At 58.4% G+C, this 21,604-nt stretch overlaps 1 protein-coding gene across 1 annotated transcript in view; it reads right to left on the minus strand.

Annotated features, from left to right (window-relative positions):
* Nucleotides 1-21,504, minus strand: part of LOC102503362 (netrin-G2) — a 70,374-nt gene extending 48,870 nt beyond the window's left edge. The window contains exons 1-2 of the mRNA XM_027766641.1: nucleotides 21,186-21,504; nucleotides 16,869-17,574 (exon numbers count right to left, since the gene is read on the minus strand). Coding sequence (XP_027622442.1) covers nucleotides 16,869-17,081 — 213 coding nt within the window. The 5' untranslated portion in view covers nucleotides 17,082-17,574; nucleotides 21,186-21,504. The remainder of the gene's footprint in view (nucleotides 1-16,868; nucleotides 17,575-21,185) is intronic.
* Between the last annotated feature and the right edge of the window lie 100 nt (nucleotides 21,505-21,604).

Genomic DNA, 21,604 nt, shown 5'->3' on the forward strand with positions numbered 1-21,604 from the left:
CCCCCTCTGACCCTGGATGTGGCTTCTGGAATTTGGGGAGAAACTCTGGCTTGGTCAGGGGAGTCCAGCAATGAGCAATACCCTGACCTCTGGGGTCATGGAACTGGGACTCAGGAGACTCGCCTAGAACGAGCTTGCGCAGAGCCTTGCCTGACCCTGCCTCGGTTTCCCCATCTGCAGAATGACGGAGGGGACCCAGCCACCTAGTCTGAGGTCTGCAGATTCCTCAGTCCCCCCATGCTGCTTGGGAGGAAGGGCATGGACACACCCTCCTCTCCCAACTCCAGGGAGAAAGCGGGGTGCCGGGGGAATTCTCCCTAACAAATTATTTCCTATTTATTGGTAAGAAAAGTTGCAGTGGGGATAAATTATTAACAAAGCGGAAACGGAGATTCTGTTCGGGCTGATTCTAATTCTAGCTGCCAACAGTCTCTAACTCCCTCCCTCCTCACACTCCCTGCTCTCCCCTCCCCCTTCCTCCTTCTGTGGTTTCATCGATCCTGTCCCTCTTGCCGTCTCCACCCTCTAACTCCTTCCCAGGCCAGGCAGGCTGCTCTCCCCTTTAGGTGAGAGTCGGGGAGCAAAAGCCCTGGTCCACACCAAGGTCACCCTTCCTGCTTGTGAATCAGCGGAAACCGACCGGGCCGCATTTCTGGGCTGGAGCTGCAGCTGGCCAGGGAGGCTCTTCTTGTTTGGTTTCATTTTGTTTTCCTCATTGGAGCAGTTTTCCTCCCAGCTCCAATCAATTACTCAGGCAGGGGGCGGGCCAGGAGCCTAGGGGAGGTGTCTTCGCAGGGAATTGTTCCTTAGTCCCCGCCCGGCGCCCTGCCCCAGCCCCTCCATTTCCAAGCAAAGGCCCCCAGTGGATGGATCAGAGACACCTGCCCTCCTGAACCTAGCGGGCCTCCTGTAACTCCAGAAAGTGACTTCAGCTCCCAGACTGGGAGGACAGGACAGTCAGGCTTTGCATCTCCACCCTGCCCACAATTCCCTCCTTCCAGAAACTCCTGTGACGGAGGGAGAGTGCACTCCTGCAGAGCAGGCACCCGTTGGCCCATGTCTGCACCCACCCCACAGCCTGTGCACGCGGTGGCTGACCAACACGTCCAAATCCACCAACGGAAGATCTAACGGCAGTCCCCGCCAAGGGGCCCGCAGTTCCTGAGGGAGTGGGAGCAGCCGGCCGGCCGAGAGGTCAGGGACCTAAGGACCCTGAGGTCTGAGCAGTTGGACAGAGACCTTGGTCCTTTGTCTTCCTTACCCCACCCCCAGCCCGCAAGCCCTTCGGAGGAGCTGGGCCATCCAGGACACCAAGGCTGGGAAGCCACAGCTGAGGGCAGGAGGAGATGCAGGTCCCTGCTGCTCCCCACAGCAGGCCCACCAATTGGCGGATTCCTGACAGCCGGTAGGGTAGGGTCGGGTGGTGGCCTCGCCAAGGATCTGGCTAGGGGAGGGTTAATCTCTCCAGGAACTGAAAATTGTCTATTTTTTTTAAAGGATACATTCTGTTTTGCCCTGGGCATATGTGGAGTCTTCCCACGGCCAGATTTCCAGGAATGTTTGGGGTGGGAAATTCTATCCCAGCTGAAGAGATCCTGCTGCTGTTGCCCCCCCCCAGGCCCCCGCCCCCAGGCAAATAAGATAACCAGCAGACCCCTCCCCTTCACTGCAGACCTCCACGACCCGCATCCTGGCCACCAGACCAGAGACGCTGGGCCAAACAGCAGCTCCCTCCTCAGAGCCCACTGGCACGACTGGCGTGTGCGCCACAAACTCAGTTCTGAGCCCCCCTTCGATGTTTTGGTCCTGTTTTCTCTGGTTACGATGTAAGCGTTTCTAATTGATTAGAAAAAGCGTGTGTGTGGGGACTCCAAGCCCTCCTCCTCCTCCCCCATGCCAGGGGCTCTGCGACCCTCACAGGCTTCCCACTAAGGCCGGCCTTGAGCCCAGCCCTCGCCTCCTCCAGGTTCCTCCCCTCCTCCCTGCACAAACTGGGAGGCCTGGCCTCCACCTATCCTGGAGGCCCTGCCCAGCCTCTCCAGCTCCCTTCCCCACCACCCATCGGGCAGCCCTGGCCACCAAGCCCTCACGCTTTCACTCATACTTTTTAAAACCACTAAGAAGAGGAAAGAAGGAGGGATGGAAGGACGAAAGAAAGGGAGAGAGGGAGAGGGAGGGAGGGCAAGGGGCGGGGTGAGGGAGGGCCCAGACAGGAAGAAAGCCTGTCCAGAGGAGCCTAAAGTGCATTATTGATTCAGGACTTAGAAAACGCTTAGAGAGGAGGAAAGGCGGCCTGCTCTTTAAAAGCCTGTGCAAGGCATCAGCTAGACACAGCAGCTTCCCTGAGAGGCCTGCTCTGCCGACATGAATATTTTATCACGGAGCAAGAGTGGTTGGGAGGGTTTCAGGGCTGGGCTGGGGTGAGGGGCTGGCTGCTGGCAGCTGCCCCGCTCACATCCCTGGAGCCCTTTCAGAGTCCTGCCAGGTCCTGGGGTGGGTGGGCACAGCCCGTTCAGAGAAAAGGTTCCAGGGCTGAGGCTGAAGTGAGGTCCTGGGTGCTTCCAGACCCTCCTCACTGCCTGCGCCCGCCAGCCCTGCCCAGCCCCCACTGCCCCGCCCTTTCTCAGCCTGGGCCAGGCTGGCTCTGCAACAGCCCAGTGCCCTTGCTGGCCCTGCCCCGGACCACCTCTCCTCTCCCTGCCTAGGTTTTTACTATAATTCCTGCCCTTTCCGACCCTGAGGCTCCCACCCTGCGTCTTCCGGAGGGGCACCCTCTGTCTGCAAGCCCTCACCCAACCGCCAGCTCCTTGGCAGGTGTCTGCGTAAATCACCCTTCCTTGGGGAGGACACCCTCGGCACTGCCCCCACACAGCGCTTCATCAGTTTTCCTTGGTGACTTCCTCGGGTTAATGACCTGGGAGTCCTATCCGCTCTGGAAGCTCCGGGAAGGCAGGGTGGCAGCCCGCACGTTCAAGGGTTCAATTACGGTCCGCAGAGTGACTCCTACCACGGCAGGTCCCCTCTGAGTCTTCCACGCCCAGAAGACAGTCTAAGCGTGGCTTCAGAACCCCGACAGAGCAGGCCAGCCCAAAAGCCCCCGGCCAAGACTCAGCCTTGGGGTGGGTGGGGGGTGGGCAGAGGAAGCGTCAGCCCCACTCCTGAGCTCACTGGCATGCCCGGGCAGGCGCACTGCTCAGTAGATGAAGCCCTCGGTGGGTGAGCGGCTCAGCTGGGCCGGTCAGGCCCGCCGATGCACTCATTCGGATTTCAGCAGCTGCTTCTGAATGTCTTCTGTGTGCCGAGCAGCTCTGGAAAGGCAGCGCTCAGACCTGACCACCCAACAAGGCACCGGGAAGGGGAGGCTGTGACCATATTCCTGGGCCTGAGGCCAGACACTACACTCCAGAGAAAGCAAGTTAATGAACTAACCAACCGACCGACCCAACAACTAACGAGACCTCCCTGCAGGTGACAGCTTGGGAAGCTGGTGTGTCTGATCTGAAGGCGGGCACCTCCACCCAGGAGTGGGTCCTGCAGTCATCCTCACCCACTTCACAGCTGGGAGCCAACGCCCTCCAGAGGCCAGGCACTTACTCAAGGTCACATCTGATAACCAGGAACTCTGACCCCTTGCAGGAGCACTGACTTTCAGACAAGCTGCCGCGGTGGGTCCCCGAGGGTGGCAGAGAAGACGAGCCCCGAAGGGGAAGTGGCCGGGCAGTTAGGAAGGCTCCGTGGGGCGTGGGGGTGTCCACCTGGACTTGGAAGGACAGCAGGATGGTTCAGACAGGTGAGGGAGGGGTGATCAGGCTGGGAAAGGGCGCCCTGGGGAACAACGAAGGAAGGGCCAGGGCAGGTGTGCAAAATGCTGCAGGGAGCGATGGGTTAATGCGCAGCTGGGCCAGGAGCTCGGTGGGCGCACAGGAGCCGAGGCCAGAGGACAGCCGGAGCCAGATGGGCAGCCTTGACATTTAGCAGCTCCAGGGCAGGCCCTGATTCTGGCTGGCCAGCCCTCTCGAGGAAGAGAGCTGCACAGCCTGGGAACAAAGGCAAATGACTCAGGGGGACAGCCTCCCACACTGGGTAGCCGCACCCGTCCCTCGGTGCCCAGGAAGCCAGACACAAGGGTGGCTTCTGAGAGCCGTGGCAGGCCGCTGCATCTCTTCCTTCTGCTCTGTGTGTTTAGAAACCCACAGGATGCTTAAGGCTGGAAGGGGTTCAGGGCGGTCCTGGGAAGACTTCAACGGTGGCTCTGAAACCTGGCTGCCGTTGGGCCACTTGGGGAGCCATGATAAATCCTGACGCTGGGCCTGGCCCCCAGGAAGTCTGTGTAGCTGGCCGGGGGCCGGGCAGGGCCTGCAAAGGTCCCAGGGGGATCCCCGCTCAGCAGGCTGAGATCTGCTAGTGAGGAGGGCCCTGGCAGGGCTGGAAGAGCCCAGCTCCGGCCCCTGCTTCTCCCTTCCTCCTGGGCTCGCAGCTGCCCACCTGGGTTTGGGGCTTTCCCGAAGGCCACCCACGGATCAGATGGAGGGGAGAACCACAGTCTCTGAGCCCCCTTTCCTGCTGCAGAGACACCCCTTCCCCAAGGTGGCAGTTCTCATGTTAGACTCACCCTACGCGTCCCCCACACCAGACCCTCGGAGGTTAGGGCCCAGGCAGCGGGCTGGTTATGACTCTCCAAGAGGCTCGAGTGTGTGGCCAGGCTCAAGGGTGTGTCCTGGAGGACCCTGAGTGGGATAATTCTGCCCCCTGGAGTGGGCATGGTGGCAGTGACAGGGACAACTTGGTCCCCAGCCCCCTATGTCCTACCCCTCCCGTTTCCCCTGCCTCTCCCCAGGCTGACAGGAAACCCAGACATGGGGAACCCGAGCAGAGCAGAGGGCAGCGCAGGGCAGGCACGTGGCCTGGAGCCTCGCAGACGCCTGGCCGCCCCTCACCCTTTGGGTCCATCATTGTCCGCTGCTGGGCGTAATTCCCCAGCCCTTCCCCACACACAGATCGGGTTCCTCCAGGCAAAGGCATCTCGCCTCCCCCAGAGCTGGTGCGTGGGAGCCTGCACGCTGCCAAATCGACCCAAAATGAGCGAATTATCAAATAAGTGGATTAGCAGACTCCATCGTGTCCCACAGGGCAGGGGGTGGGAAACACCGCCAGCCTCCCAGCCTCCTCCCTCCAGCTGACAGGGTGTGCTGGGGAGGACGGCACACTCACCCAGCACATACGGCCACACGCACACACGTACACACACACGTACACACGCACAGATGACAATGGCCTTCATCTGCCAGGCGTTTCTGAGAAATTCAGTGGGGCTTGTGTCAGTGCTGGGTTTGGGCAGCCTGGAGGAGATGCCGGGTCCTCTTCTTAGAAGCTGTGTGACCTTGGGCAAGTGGCTCACCCTCTCTGAACCTCAGATGCCTCTTATTCAAACCGAGTATCGGCTCTACGGTAGACTTCCGCGAGGCTCCAACGAGCTGGTTTAGGTTAGTGCTACGAGCACCTTCGGCGGTCAATAAACTTCAGCTGCTGCTCTGGGAAGGGGGATGTGGGCTCAAGAAACCCTCAGGCGAGGCCAGGCCAGTCCCTAGTGGTGAAGGAGCCACATCCCACAGGGCCGACTGCCAGGAGATCTCAGCCCAGATGGCTCAAAGAGCTGCTGGGCGGGCCGGCGGGCGTCGTGGTGATTACGGTGCTGGACTCCCACCTGGCCAGCTGCGGTTGGAGGCCCGGACCTGGCGCTTGTTTTCTTACTTTCCCTTTCTCTGTCTCTCTCTGGTCAAACTAAAAAAATAATAACAACAACAAATAAAATTAAATACATAGAAATGCACTGGGCATGTGCGTGCACACACAGTCCCACCAGGATGGAGAGACCACGCCCCACTGGGGGTGCTTTCTCTCTCCCCCTCTCACTTCCCTCTGGTGCACATATGTGCCCTCTGACAATTAAAAGGAAAGACGGAAAGAAAAGAAAACCCTCAGCTAAGGCACAGTGACGGGGAGACCAACCTCACATTTCTGAGGTAAAGAGCCCCAGAGGCAGGACCCTCTCAGGCCACATGACTGACCCAAGGTCCACAAGTGGACTTGGGGTGGTCGGGGGAGCCCTGAAAGTGTTTGCACACACATGTGCACATCTACTATTCTAGGAAGAGCACCACGGGTCTCACAGGGGCCTGATCCCCTGGGGTAGGACCCTGGGCTGGGGCTCTGCTGCCGGGAGGTGGGGGGCTGCTCCTCTCACGGCAGGAAATACCCCTGCGGGAACGGGGCCAGCCTGCAGTCAGCAGCTCCTGGTGGCCACTGCCAGGACCCCAGCTCCCAGGAGCTGGCCTCCTCCAGCCCCATCGGGAGTTGCTGGCTAAGGTCTCGGATGTGGGGTCAGGGCAGAGACAAGGTGCCCTCCGGACTGGCTTCTCTGCCCTCTGCCTCCTGCCTCTGGTCATTTCTTCATTCCCCAGAGGGAGGAGGCACGCTAAGCACCTGCAATTTCCCAGACGGACACTGTCCACTCTGCAGGCGTCAGCAGGGGGAGGCTGTGCCGAGCTGGGAGGGTCACCATGGCAGGTCTCTCCCTGGCCTCCTTTCGCTTTCACCTCTCGCCCAGTGGCAGACGCGGGGAGTGCAGCGCTTCGTTTCCTTTTATTTCCTGGTCTGCTTGGAGCCAAGTGGACAAATGACTGGGCAGCAGGAGGGAGAGAGAGTGAGGGGCTGAGGAGGTCCACACCGGCCCCAGGGCCCCCAGGGCCCCCAAGGAACTGTGACAGGCAGTTCTGGACATCCTGTGACCACTGCTTAGAGTGGGGAGTTCATTTAATTTCCTTTCCACTGATGAGACGGAGAGGTGAGAGGCCCCAGGTGGCTCTCCTGTGAGAGTCAAGCCCTAGTGTCAGAGCAGCCACTCAGACTATGGTGCAACAGAACAAGGCCAGCAGGACAGTGGTCAGGCCCTGGAGACAATCCTGGCTTTGCTGTGCGCACTCGGCCCCTCTCCTCTCTGGGGCTCCGTCCTCACTGCCCGCCTCAGTCTCACCGAGGGGTGCAGAAGGCCATGCCCACAGAGCACTGCACAGTGCCCACCACCGCCACGACACAGGCAAGTCCTGGAAGCCAATAGGAGAGCTCCCCTAAACTGGCGGGCCAGAAATAAATGCACAAGTCCCCAACAAGCCTGTGCGAGGGCAGATCCAGGAAGTGCACCCCCAGGGCTCCAGCCCACTCTTGTGACCAGGGCGGAGCCTGGGGGCTCAGGGAAGTCCCTCCACCCCTCTGGGCCTCAGTTTTCCATGGAAATGTGCGGTGGAGTCCAGTGGAGGTTTCTTGTCTATGCTGTGCTCGCAGGAGCCCAGGACTTCCTGGTGGGGGCTGAGGGGCTGGGCAGAGGGACAGTGGCTGCCAGGATCCGGTCACCCACGCTCCCCTCAGCACCCAGCAACACTGTGACAGGCTTAGCGGTGTTGGGGCTCCTCTGGTCCTGGCCATCTCTAAGACCCTGCTAAGGTGCACTCTCTATGTGAGACGAGGTCATTGCTGTCAGCGTTTATTTAACACCTACTGCGCGCAAGCACCCTGCATGGCAAAGGCAGGGGCACAGGCTCGGGAGCTGGCTGAGTGAGGACGGGGAGGGGGCGTGAGAGCTGGAGAGGGGACATCGAGATCCCTTCCCCAGTGACCCTCCTCTGAGAGCCGGTCAGTACCCAGCCTGAAAGGTACATGAGGAAGGCAGGGGAGGAGGGGACGGGGGAAGGGGGTGCTTGGGCCTTCTCCCTCGGGCCTCATCACAAACAGTCTTGAAATGATTGGGGTCTGAGTTTGACTTCACCACTCAGTATTGGGGTCTCAGTTTCCTCATCTCCAAAACAGGCATAGTAACCAAAAGTAAAACAAAATGGGCACGGCGGGCCACTTGCAGGGTCCTCGGGAGTGTCTGACGAAGCACGCACAGAATGCGCGGGGCTCCCCAGAGAAGGCCGAGCACAGAAATAGACCCATCACGGCTGTCAGCTGAGCTCCAACTAGCATGCCAGGAACGTCTCATGGGGAAAGAACAGGCTCTTGCACAGACAGAAAAAGGGATATCCACCTGCAAAAGAATGAAACTGGGCCCTAACTGTACACCATTCACGAAAACTAACTCTAAACAATCAAAGACCTCGGGGCCAGCAGGTGGCGAAGTGGTTATGTCACTGGACTCCCACATGGCCAACTGCAGTTTGAGTCCCAGATCTGGCCTCTTGAAACTCATGCCAGGCGCGAGTGCATGCATGCCCAAAATCCTGAGAGGAGAATGGAGGAGAAGGGATTGCAGTGCGGCCATCCCCTCTGGGTAGTTATTTCTTGCTATCTGTTTCTCTCTCTCTCTCTCTCTGTCTCTCTGGTGAGTGCACATGCCCTATAACAGAAACCTCTCAAGAAAAGAAAAAAGAAAAAGGATCAAAGACCTAAATCCAAGAGCTAAAACTATAAAAGTCTTAGAAGAAAACACAGGGACAACTGCTCGAAGCATGGGTTTAGCAATGGGCTCTTAGCTATGACACCAAAACACAAGCGACAAAAGAAAAACAGATACACTGGATTGTTACAATAAAAATACAGATTTTGTGTATTAAGGGACACAATCAAGAGAGTAAAAAGATAATCCACGAAATGGGGAGAAATACTTGCAAATATCTGCCGCAGGCTAATACCCAGGATATATAAAGAACACCTCTAACTCAACGACAAAAAAGACAACCTGATTAAATAGCGGGCCAAGGGCTGGGACGAGATTTCTCCACACAAGCTTCACCAGTGGCCAGTGAGCACATGAAAAGATGCTCGGTCACTGGCCATCAGGGAGATACAAACCAAGACCAGAAAGAGATTCTGTTTCACACCCACCGGGCTGGCCATAATAAAAAACAAAAACGGAAAATAACGGCGGTAAAGCTATGGAGAAACCGGACCCGTCGTGCCTGTGCTGAGGGAGTGTAAGGTGGTGTAGCCACTGTGGAAAACGGGGAACAAACTTCGGCAGTTCCCCACAAGTTAAATAAAGAATGACCGTATGACCCGCAGTAGGTATGAATCTAGGTCCATATCCACAAGCCCGCGAGCTCACGCGTACACGAACGACACCCGGGAGGTCGGCGTCCGGGGCCTGCCGTCTTTGAGCCCCTGAATCGCCGCGCAGGGAGGGCCTCGGGAGCCAGGCAGCTCGGGTGCTCACTTGGCGTCTGACGGCTCCGGCACCGGGAAACAACGTCCGGGCAGGGCAGGTAAACCGTGGGACAGAAAGAGGCTGGAGGCTGCAGCGGGGTGGGCAGGGCCAGGGAGGGTGAAGGCTCAGCGGCCTGGGGCTTCCTTCCCGAGGGATGAAGCTGCCTTCCAACTATGCGGTCGTCGGAAAAGTCACGTCTTCCATGTTTTTCTACGCAAAAACGGGTCATGACTTTTCTGGCGACCCAATAGACAGAGGTGGTGGCTGCAAAGTTGCCAGAGTGCTAAAAGCCACTGAGTGGTACAAGAGGACTTCAAAACATTAGTGGAAAATGGAATTCAAGTATGAATTTAGTTCAGTACACAACAATGTGAGATCCACGCCATTTTTCCACCATACACATTTTCCGTGAACTTTTTGAAGATGCCATGTATAGTTTAAAAGACAAATTTTATGTTCAATATATTGTACACACAAAAAAATTAACCGCCTTTTATGTTATGTGAATTTTGCCTCAGTTTAAACAACTTTTGTTGGTTGGTTTTTAGATTTTTGCCATAAGAGCACATGCACACACCAGAGAGAGACAGAAAGAGACAAAGAGATGGAAAGTGAGAAGTCACCGCCAGGGGCGAGGGCCACACTGCAGTCCTTTCTCTCTGCTCTCCGCCTGGGGTTTTGGGCATGCACGCACACATGCCCAGCATGTTTCTCAAGATGCCGGGTCCGAGACTTGAACCACACACTTGGTCATGTGGGATCCAGTGCCTTAACCACCATGCTACCCACTGGCCCTAACAAACCTTAAAAAAATCTTTTGAAAGACGTCTAAAGCCCTGCTGGTCACAAGGCACATGCTTGGACCCTCTGCACTGGAGCCCCGTTTTCTGTCTGTGACCAAGATGGCATTCTCTGCGCTCCTGGATGTACCGGCAATGACCTAGGGAGACAGAGGGACTGGGTGATCTAGCCAAACCAGCGGCACAGATGGGGAGACTGAGGCTATGGGGCTTGGCCCTGGCGTTCCGGCAGCAACGTACCTGTGCTGGGGTCTGGAGCACCCCAGCTCCCACGCGGTGTTCGCTCTGCTCTAAGGGCCGCCTCCGCCAGCAGTTGGCCGCCCCGGGATCCGAAGCACGTTTCATACACTTAGGCCGACTGCGCTGTGAGGCGCAGATCAGACCTGCAGGCTGAAGCCCACCAGAACGGGTCAGCACCATCTGCTGGTTCGCACTGCCTCATGACCCAGGGCCCCTCCAGGAGGGACCTGGGTGCCACCTGGGCCTGGCCTTGTGGCCCGGCTAGTCAGAGGCAGTGACAGCTGTTTTGGAAACACAACTTCATCTCCCTGGGGCGGCAACTGGGAGGTGAGCTCTGGCCCAGGCCTCCCACAAACACCCAGGGTCTCCAGCCTCTGCCCCCACCCCACCCCCGCTCCTTCCTGGGCCCTCCCAGTCTAGAGAGTGGCTAGGAGCCAGATGGAGGGAGGCTGAACCCCAGCTCCACCGTCTCGGGGACCTTGAGGAGCCCAGCAATGTCCGTGTCTAAGGGCACAACATCCCTGCTCACAGCGCGGGGGCTCTGGGGTGAGCAGGCAGAGGGCCCGTCCCTCCTGCCATCTACTCTCCTTCCACTACCAGGCCCTCCTCTGCCTGCACGCGCCATCACTCCCACCCGCACCAGGCTGCCCTGTAGCTTCCGAGGGCCCCCCTCTGAACTCGCTGCCGCACCCCCACAGAGTCTTCTGGCTGTTATTTTCTCCTTTACTCCTTTCATCTCTCAAGCTAAACTCTAGAATGAGAAGATCTTTTCTGTTTTTGAGCATGCATTTGGTGCCAGGCCCCACGCTGTGCTGTGCACGCCCTGTCTCATCTCGTGCGGACAAACTCCCTCTGAGGTTGTCCAGCTCCCCCACGTTCAGATGAGCAAACCGAGGCTCAGAGTCCCAGGGTACTTAGCTGAAGTCCTACAACCCAGAACAAGGGGACAAGCAAGAGCCCCTATGCACCCACCCCGTCCCAAAGCCCAAAGCTCACCCACTGCATGGGTGGCCTACCCGGCCATCTGTCAGTCCATCCCCGCCTGCGAGAAAACGCATCAACACCAGGGCTGGGCAGTGCATGAGAAGCGAGCCCCAAGGCGGGGATGCGGAAATGAGAAGGATCTAGAATCTCTAAGGCGCTCTGGAAATAAGTCCCCTCTGGCCCTCTAGCTTCCTGCCACTCCAACCACATGGCCCCTGCCCACCATGGGGTGTCTGAACCCAAATCACTCCCCCAAGGAAAGCTGGAAGCAGGGTTCCTCCCCCGGGGCCCTGGCCCTGGCGGGCCTTCTCACTGTCTACTCCCGGAAGGAGACTTCACTGTGCAACAAGATGTCATCTCGAACTATTCCTGTCCCAGGCTGGGCCCTGCCTCAGGCGTTTCAAGAGACTGAGTGGCTTTAACTAAGGGCTGGGTGCAGCGCTGCCTCCAGCCACTGGTGACTAAGGACAGCGTGTGCAAACCTCCTGGCTTCATCTGACTGCAAATCACAGAATGGGGACTGCAGCCGAGGCAGGGGCTTCCAGTGCCTCTCACTAAAACCCCCAGGTCTTTTTTCAAGACTCAGCCCTAATCTCTCCTCCTCCAAGAAGTCTTCCTGGATCATGCCTTCCTTTCCTGATCCATCTGATTGTTCAGTAGACACTCAAGGGGGCCAAGAGGGAGGTGTGAACCGCAAAGATGAGCAAGACAGCCCTGCCCTCGAGCTCACGGCCTGGGGAAAACCAGCCGTCAGGACCTAGTGCGATATGCAGCAGGCACCTAGTAACAACTCCCACTGGAGGAAATGAGGTTCAGAGACGTTAGGTTTCATGCTGAAGGCCACACAGCATGGCATCTCTCTCTGCCCCCAAGGCCTGAGCTCTCACCAACAGGCCCCACTGGTAAGCACGACAGCAGGGATATGAGGTGACGGCCTTCCCATCCCACTTCCCTGGGGACAGGGAGTTAGGGAAAGCCCCTGAGGAGGGTGAGATCCAACCTGAAACCTGGAAAAATGAGCCGGGGTTAGCCAGGTGAACGTGGAGGCCTCGGAGACGAGGAAGGGGGAGGTCCTCCTGCTGGAGGAGACCACGTGGGCGAGGGCAAGGGTGTGGGGGCCGTGGGGAGCTGGAGTCAGAGAGGGGCGCCCCGCCCTTCCCCAGCCCCTGCCACCTCAGGCCCTGCCTCGCCTGGTAGCTGCATACTGTCCTTGCTTTTTTAAAGGATACCCTTAACTTTTCTTAAAGATTTTGTTTTTGTTTTCGTGTTTGTGTGTTTGTTTTTCCCTATGAAAGAGAAAGACTCAGAGAGCGCGACCCACCCCGGCCTCTTCAGCTGGATCCCGGGCTCATGGCATATTCAGGGAGGTCTCTGGACACAGACCCAGAACTTCCCCACGTGGGCCCAGCTGCACCCCCACGTGCCACTGCCTGGCCCCCAGGTACCGACTTTACTGTCTGGGGCGTTTCCTTGTCCGCTACTCACTTTTTCCCAAGGTCTCTCCCTCTCCCAGCATAGCGTGCCTGACGTGAGGGAGACCCGGAACACGGGAGGGCTGTGAGTGCCAGGGGACGGGGCTGGGCTGGGGGTCTCCCCCATGGGTTGGGCCAGGAACAGAGCGGGGGGGCTGGAGGGTCCCGGGACGGCCATCTGCACTAATCATCCAGCAGACGCTCTCGGGGAGGGATGGGCCCACTTGCTTTGCACTGGGTAAACTGAGGCACAGACAAGGTTTTAACAGTAAGAAATGTGCCCGAAGCTGCACCTTCATGGCCCTCTCTCATGTCCGCCAGGACCAGGGCACTGCTGCGTGCTGGAGTCTCCGCAGATAAAAAGTTCAGTGTTCGTCAATTTCAACATGGAAAAATCAAGATGATGAAGACTGAGCAAATGAAAATATTCACGCCCCACACTCGGATGGGGCTTCACTGAGCACTTTTGGGCGCTCTCAGAGAAGCACTCCACGCTCTCCCAGGACGGTGGAGCAGGACGGAGGCTGCCAGCTCAGCCCCCCTCACAGACAGAGAGGCTGAGGCCTGGTAGGTGGGAATGACCTGCCCCCATGGCCACACCCACAAGCGACAACATTGAGCTCAGGCTCGAATCTGGGTCTGCAGCTTGTGCCAGGATGGGGCATGGTCTCTCCCTGGAACCTTCCACCGGGCTTGGCTCTGCATGAAGTTTGGGCCCCTGCGCTGGTGAAGGGGGCCAGTGTGTGGGGCTCCAGCTCCACCCTTTACTCCAGGACTTCTCCTTGAGTAGGGGACGCCTGCTTCCTCCCCTCAGCCCACAAAGATCCCATGGGACCCGCCTGCCCCCACCCCGCCAACAACAGGCTTGGTCCACCACCTGAGCATGCCCTGCGTGCATCCAGACCCTGGCACTTTCTTGCTAAAGTGCAGATTCTGGCTCAGCAGGCCTGCGGTGGGGCCTGGGCCTCTGCAGGCTGCAGGATCGCTCTGCCCCACCCTGCTTGGCTGTGGCTCTCGGCCTTCTGTCTCTCTCTCTCTCCCCACCCTGCTTCAGTCTCTCTCCTGAGTCTCAAGTGGGTAGCTTTTGTCTCCACAACACAAAGAACCGCTTTCCCTGTCCCTTTCCTGGGGAGCACAGGCGCTGGCCAGAGACCTCTGGTGCACGGTGGAGCCGCTCCTGAACCCAGTCACACAGTCCTGGGAGCAGCAGCTGCCCTGGCAGGGCTTGAGGAGCCTTTGCCCACTGCACCTTCCTCCCCTCCTGGCCCAGCAGATGCCCACCCCAAGGCTAGCCTCTAGGGCAGGCCCTGGGAAGTGGGGGTGGGCAGGGGCTGCATCTGCTCCTGCAAACCTTCATTGAAATTTTGCCCTTGCCCAAGAATCCTCAGCTGAGAGCTCATCCCTATTAATTCTCATTGTGCATTTAGAGCCAATAGGTTTTTATTTATTCATTTATCTTGTCTTCCACCCCCCTCCCCTTCCTCCCCAGGCTGGAATTTACAATTCGGTTCTCAGGCGGCCTTGCCTTGCAGAGGCCAGGAGGCCAGGAAGGGGTGAAGAGTGGCTGCCCCTCGGCCTTCTTATACCCTTGAGTGCCTGGGAGTTCAGGGTGGCTGGATGGTGGCCCTGCCACAGGAAGGGGGAGGCAGGGACCCCCTGGGCCTTTGTAAGGATAAGGGGGCAGCGGACCAGCACGCGAGCAGCCGTCAGGGTGCCCCCTGGTGGTAGATGAGCAGCACCAGCCCTGGCTGGGGGAGTTTAAGCTCCTGAGCCAGCAGCCTGCTGCCTGGGAGACTAGGAATACAGGGCGTGGCGTCCTCAAGGCTGGAGACAGGCAAAGAACCCAAGGAGGACAACCAGGGAAGCCATCAGGAGAAATAACGACAGCGACACCCGTTAACAACACGCCGAGGCACGCGAGGCCAGGCCGCATCCTCCGGCCAGCACTGTGGCGCCTCTCCAGTATCACCGCTCCTCCATGAAAGATCCCGAAACTCAGTGAGACGGAAGCTCAGGGAGGAAAGCCCCTGCCCTCTGGGGTCAGCACAGGTCCTGGGCACAGAGGAGTCCCTGGTCTAAACCAAGTGACCTTGGCAGGATTTAGCCAACCTTTTCTAATCCCCCAAATGGGATTAGACTCAGACCCGCCTCGGAGCACCACGGAGATGGTTAAATGAGACACATACAGGTAGCCATGATAGACTGGTGTCGGGGTCGAATCCAGACCGTCTAGACTGTCCCAGTGTGACTCCCCCCTCTGCAGAAGCCAGACCCCAAAGGTTGCCCTGCCCCTGACGGGACAGTGAGCCCATGCTCATAGGCCACCTGTTCGTAATCGAGGGCAGAGCCGGGTAGAGCCCGTATTGAAATACTGAAGTTCAACAGATGGGTGGGGTCTGCCTTGACCCTCCTCACTGGTCTGGGAAGAGGGGACAGAGCTCCTTGCAGATCCCAGGGCTCAGCACAGCTGCTGAGGCTGGGGTGGCCCCCCTCAGGCAGCCACTGAGGGTGGAGGTGGGGCACAGGGCCAGGCCAAGGGCTTCTTGAGCCAGCTTTGGCCAGGAGAGGGCCCTGGCCCTGCATCTGAGGGACACCTGCAGCCCCCAAGCCTCTGACTAGAAGCAGGCCCTATGAGTGCTGACGTCGCTGCCCCGTCCCTGGCACGTTCAGGCGGCAACAGGGGTTAAGAGGAAATAGGCAGCAGAAGCTGATACGAGAGGCAGAGGGGCCCCGCCCAGCATGCCTGGAGCCCCTGCATGAGCTGCGATGTAGACGCAGAGCTGGATTCCAACCCTGGCCTTACCTGGTGCCCTGGACTCGCTTCAGGACCTGGCCCTGAGCCAGGGCGGCCCTGTGGTCCCCAGTACAATGATGTCCCTGGGCCACCCAGCCCTGACTCCCAGCCTCTGCTGCCCCTCCCCACCCAGCTACCACTCAGTGACGCCGGGGGAGCCTCCCTTCCTGGGCTGGCGGCTCTGTGAGGTGCTTGAAGTCACGCATGGAACTGAGCTGTCTCAGGAGCCAGGCCAGGCAGGCACACCTGGTCAGCCCCACTTTGAACCCAGAGACCTAGGCACTCCCCAAGGACACCAGAGGCCTCAGCCGCCCCGAGGAAGATGAGGAAGACGGAAGACGCTGAGCACAGCACCTGCAGTCTGGCTGCCCGGCCCAGCCTCCCCTCAGGGGTCCGCTCAGCTATCTGGTTGAATCACAGCTTCACACCTCTGAGTATGTCCCCCTGACCTGCACCCCGGTTGCCTCAGTTTCCCCAACAGTGTGAGCAGAATGCGACAGGTAACATCTTTGGGGCACTTGCTCTATGCCGGGGTCGTTTGGGACAGTGGACATGTTGTAACTAAACCATTAACTCCTTAGCATGACCTTAAGAGTGTGTGCCCATTTTACAGATGACAGAGCCCAGAGATGTCATGGTCCAAGCCCACACCCTTAAATTCCTACTTCGCACAGTGCAGATCGGCCTGGCTGAGCGCGGAGAGGAGGCCGTGCTCGGGGGAGACCAAGCTCAGCCCTCGTGCCCGAGAGCCGCACCGAATGACCTGTGTTGCGGTCATCGAGGCTGCTCTCTGCCCCCTTCTCTAACTAGGAACTCAAGGGACAACGTGTGCACCTGCCTTCCCCTGGCTTAAGGAGGACTACGGTCATTGCCTGTGGGGCTGTCCCCTCTGGCATCGCCCCCGTCCTCCGAGCTTCCCATGGGACAGTCCTCTGCACAGTGCCTGCTCAGTGCTCACCCACCCTGGCCTCAGAGCCACAGGCTGGGCCGGATCAGGTGGCCTAGGAGGTTGCATAGCGGAAGGAGCCTGCAGGTGGATGTGGGAGTGGCTCACTCACCCAAGGTGCTCACTTCGTGTGGGGAGGCGGGGCTTACCTGGGAGGCTGGGAACTGAATACTCCAGTTTCCTGAGAGCAAACCACCTACAGGTCAGCTGACCAAGAAGGCCCCCATCCCCCAGAATAAAGCCCCAGGGCTCCGGAGTGAGGGGTGGCCTCTGCTTTGGCTCATTTCTGAGGTGGGACAGGGACCTGGTCCCACTCCAAGATGCAGGACGTCACCCTTGCATTGGGTCCTCCTGCTGTGCTCGCCCTCCCTGAGGCGCCGTCCCAGCCCTCCCACGGCCCGGCCCGGCACACAGCAGCAGCAGAGTAACTTACATGGGAGCAGAACCTCTCAGGAGGGTTTCCACACGTGATGCCCGGCGGCTCCACCTTCACCTTGACGTAGTCCTTGAGGCGCATCACCTTGGGCTGGCAGGCGTAGAACTCCCAGGTGGGGCCCTCATCCGTGGTCACCCAGGATTTGCAGATGTCGTAGTCCCCAGAGGCCAGCGGGAGGCAGTGCAGGAAGAGCGCCAGCAGGTGCAGCATGGCTGCACAGGCCACGGGGGTGAGGCCCAGAGAGGCCTTGGAGAGGCGATGACCGGCTCAGGCGGGACTCGCGGCCTCAGCATGGACACGCCACATCTGCCGGGCAATGGTGGCCGGGGTGTCCCAAGGAACTTGAGCACTGCGGACTTGCAGGCAGCGAGAAACTTGCTTGTTTCCAAAGGCCAAGACAGAAAATTCAGAGCCAGCGTTTCTCAGACTGCTGATGGGCAGATCAGAAAGTCGCCCCTAAATTCGCGAGGAGTCCTCCTAACCTTGGCATTGCGCCTCTCCCGGAGGCCGATCTGATCAAGTCAGGCAGACTCTCAAATTGTGACAGTGGGTGGAAATGGGATAAGGAGAAAATCCGCAGGGATCGGCATGAGGCCGGATCAGATTGCTTTTAATTTTTGTCCTTCCAATCAATCCAGGCCTTTAAAGGGCCCTTAATGTGTGATGTGCTCGACACAACTGCAGCACAACCCTCCGGCCTGCGCTGTAAAGATAAAATAGAATCAGGAGGTGTAGACATTAGCTGGAAACGTGTTAGCTCTCTGGGACTGGACTTGGCATCTCAGACCAATAAAAGAGATTTCTTTTCATATGGGCTTAAAGTGACAACAACTGTGTGACTGGGCTGGAAAAAAAAAGTACTGAGGTGTTAACTGGAGAGAAGGCTATTGGCTCTGCTTTGGGGAGGACAGGCAGTAATAGGGCCAGCTGACCTTGGCTGGCGGCCATCGGTCACTTATTATGAAGTTTGAGACTTCAGCTCTCGATCTGCAGGTACCTGGGGTCTGACTTGTCTCTCATTGTAAGAGGAGAGAGGAGAGCGAGCTCATTAGTAACAACACCTGCAACAAATTAAAACGAGGGGCAATAGCGATGTGGAAGAACAACAGCTCTCTGGCAAAATGTGCCAAAAACGAGGCTGCATTAGCAAGGTCTCCCGAGAAAACTGGGTTATTTTTATTAATATTGGAGTTGCACATTCAGAGATTAGGGATGATAGTTAAAAGGTGATCATTTTCTCAGCACTTGGGGGGGTCACTCAGCAGACGTGTCCCTACGTGAGGGTCAGAGACTTTCTAAAGCATTCCCAGGAGCTCAGATTTCATGGTGGCTTGGAGATACTATGACTGACACGTGAAAATGTCCACGTTGTTCAAGGCAGAGATGGGACTGGGGCTGTAGGTACTGGTGAGGTGACACCTGCAGGGCGGATGGACGAGTGGGCCACTGTGGCCCATGGAGAACCCAGCCACGGTGGGCCCACGGAGAACCCGGCCACGGCGGGCCCACAGAGAACCTGGCCATGGTGGGCCCACTGAGAACCTGGCCACGGCGGGCCCACTGAGAACCTGGTCACGGCAGGCCCACTGAGAACCAACAACCAGCACCAACAGCTATTTCCCAACCACAGGCCCCGGCGTGTGAATTCCATTTTTTCCTAACTGCGAGCGCTGAGGGATGTTGAAGACTTCCTCGGAAGCGACAGTGTGTACTTGCAGTAGACTTTCCGATCAAGGCCAACATTTGCAACCATCCTTAGAGGGTACCTATGAATGGACCATTGCTGCCATTATTGCCTTGCTATTTTAGGCCTCTGGTAATTATTTAAAGGCCAGCGTAGATACACCTACTATGACTACCACTGGGGGAGATACACAACTCCAGCAATGCGGTGTGTTTTCAGACACTCGATACCCTGCCGGGACACTGCGAGTCCAGCTAGCATGAGATCCTGGTCAGAACGGCAGACAGGCCAGACAGGCGAAGGGAGCTGCCAGGAGGAGACCGCCCGGACCTTCACTACTCAGTCACCACGCCTTGATTCCGCGTTTGCAAGCATCGGGGCTCAGGCACCACCTGGCTCTCACCTGACATCTTCAGCCACTGCTCCTGGAAGGCCCCTGAAGAATGAACTGTTGTCATGAAACCCCATTCTCCACCCACACAAAACTTGCTCCTGCCAAAAATGACAAAGCGGACGGCCAGGCCAGGCTGCCTAGGCTGGCCGCTGGGGCCCTGGGATCTGGGAGAAGCCCCCAGCCGGCCCCAGGCCTCCAGGCGAGGAACGCATCCATCTGCATTAAGGAGGCCCCTGCCCCTCTCCCAGGGTGAAGGTCTCCTAATAGAGATGAAGAACCGACCAAAAGCATTTTCCAGTCTCACCTCTGGGCGTCTAGGGAGAAACCTGTTCTAGGGCCTGCGGGCCGAATGTGCTCCTTGCTAGAAAACTCTCAGAAAGACCGTGTGCAGCGTCTATTTTTACAATCTGAGAAAATGCAGCAAAAATAAAATCTCGTGGCCGGCAAAGGTTTGGATGCCTCTACCCAAGCTCGGCGCTGCCCAGAAAACAGCACGTCCCTAATTAATTCTCCCAGCAGCGGATTCCCAACTGTTCAGGAACAGGTAGGGCGCTTCTGACTGGGGCCGCCCGGCGGCGTAGGCTCCCGAGGAGGGCGCAGCTGCGGCTTCCTTCACCCGCTGCACGGCGACCCTGGCGGACACCGGCGCCGGGAGGCAGCCAGGCTCAGAGGCCAGGAGGCCCGGACTAGCCTTGCGGGCAACTCACAGATCTATGAATTGTTTTGCAGTTCTGTTGGCTTAAAAGCCACACATTCCCTGGAAAATGGAAGAAGGAAAAAAGCCAACAGTTACAGAATCTGCCGCGGGGAGGGGAGGGGGGCTGTGTTTACAACCAGTCAATCAATCCGTTGCTGGCATCTGAAGGGACTTGTAAGAGCAGCTCACGAACATTAGTCGGGTATTGCTAAAAAAGAAAAAAAAGGGAGGGGGGGAAAGCGTCTCCGGAATGACCAGGCAGATAGCAGGGAGGGGGAAGCCGGCAGGGAAATTTCAGAGTAAGAGGTTGTATCCCGGTGGAGCGTTTTCTCCTTGGAAAATAACTCTTCACCTGATATTATTAAGAAACTGCAGCTCCCAGAAACAAATAGAATCAATGCGTTTTATTTTCTTTTAAGAGTCCTCAGGAACAGAGGGGGGCTGATAGCCAGGGTATTAAAACTCGAAAATTAGATTTTATCAGGATTTCTGAACTCAGATTTCTCTGCCTTATTGAATTAGCGCCTCTCGGAGCTGGCTGGGCTCGCCAGCAGACTTCTTTCGGATTTGCGGGTTGTGGCCCCGACCCTGTGAAACTTGCTGCGGTGGGCGCGGGACCCCCGGGAGGGATGGGGGAGCCGTCGCTGGGAGTTTCTGGGGTATCAAGCCCACCCGAGGTTCCCTTTCCTTTCCTGGGGGGGGGGAGGCGGCAGAGGAAGGTGAAATCTGTCTCGGGAGGGTGGTCCGGTGTTGTGGGGGCAGGAAGGGAACCGGTAGCCCAAAATGGGCCGCAATCACCTTCCAGTCCCCCGCCCCAGGTGGGTCCTGCAGGTGCTCCATGCTCAACCGGCTTCGGGGTTCCGGCGGCCCCCAGAGGCCTCCCTCCAGAACAAAAGCTTTCTCCGCTCCCCTGTCCCTCACCCCACGCCCTCTCAGCCGCCAGGGAGCCCCGGAAAGTTAGGCACCGCGGCGAAGTGCAAGGAGACCACCGCCGGGCGGTTGGGGGCTTGCGGTGCGTCCCAGCAGGCGGTGAGTCCCGGCGGGTGGGCGGGTACTGCTAGGACCGCGGACGCGGCGGGGTCGGGGTCGAGTAAAAGCTTCCAGACGGCCGCAGTCGGTGTGCGCTGCACACGGGCGAGCCAGGCAAGCCGTCGCTGCTTTTGTGCCTCCGAAGTTGCATGAGAGCACGGAACAATTAATGCATTTTAATAAGGACCAGCTGGTGCCCGGGGTGCCCTCTTATTTGGCACCATTTGGCACCGCCTCCCTTAATGTAAAGCCTCGGAGTAGGACGCGGCATTAGTTGCCGCCTTTCTCCTCCGCGAAGCTGCAGGCGCCGACCCTGCCGCCTCCGCCCCCCGCAGACAGGCAACTTCCTCCGGCGCCGGCGGACCCCGCGAGCCCGCGGCCCCTTCCCGCCTTCCCGCTGCCTCCTCTCCCCCCACCGGCTCGCCACCCAGCTCGAGGCTGGACTTCACACGGTCGCCAAGCCGTTTCCTGCGCCTCCTCCCCGGCCACGCCTCACCCCCACCAACCTACCGACCCCCTCCACGGCACGGAAAGAAGTTTCCAGTCTCGGCTGGCAAGTTTCTCTGTGCAGCTCACACATTCCCGTTTGCAGAGATGACAGAGCATGGGATAGGGGTGGCTCTAGACGGTGGCGATTAAATTGGGGTGGAGTGGCGCAAGAGGGGGTTAATTTCCTTTCCATAAACACAGCCAAGTCTTCTCGCAACACCCGCCACCCCCTGCACCCCTCTGCAACACACAAGGTGGAAGAAGACCCGGGGAGACAGCCGGCCAGCAAGCTCAGCTACTCCTTTAAGATGCTGCTTCAAACGCACACTCACACACCCCCTCGGCGACTCAGCCCTCGCTAGTAACCGCCGCCACCAAACAACTTTTGCATCTGAGCCTCTGCCGGGCTGCCGCGAGTGGCTCCCCGGGGCCGCGGGCGC

The sequence above is a fragment of the Tupaia chinensis genome, unplaced genomic scaffold (assembly GCF_000334495.1).
Source record: "Tupaia chinensis unplaced genomic scaffold, TupChi_1.0 Scaffold143602_1, whole genome shotgun sequence".
In the NCBI taxonomy this organism is placed as follows: Eukaryota; Metazoa; Chordata; class Mammalia; order Scandentia; family Tupaiidae; genus Tupaia; species Tupaia belangeri.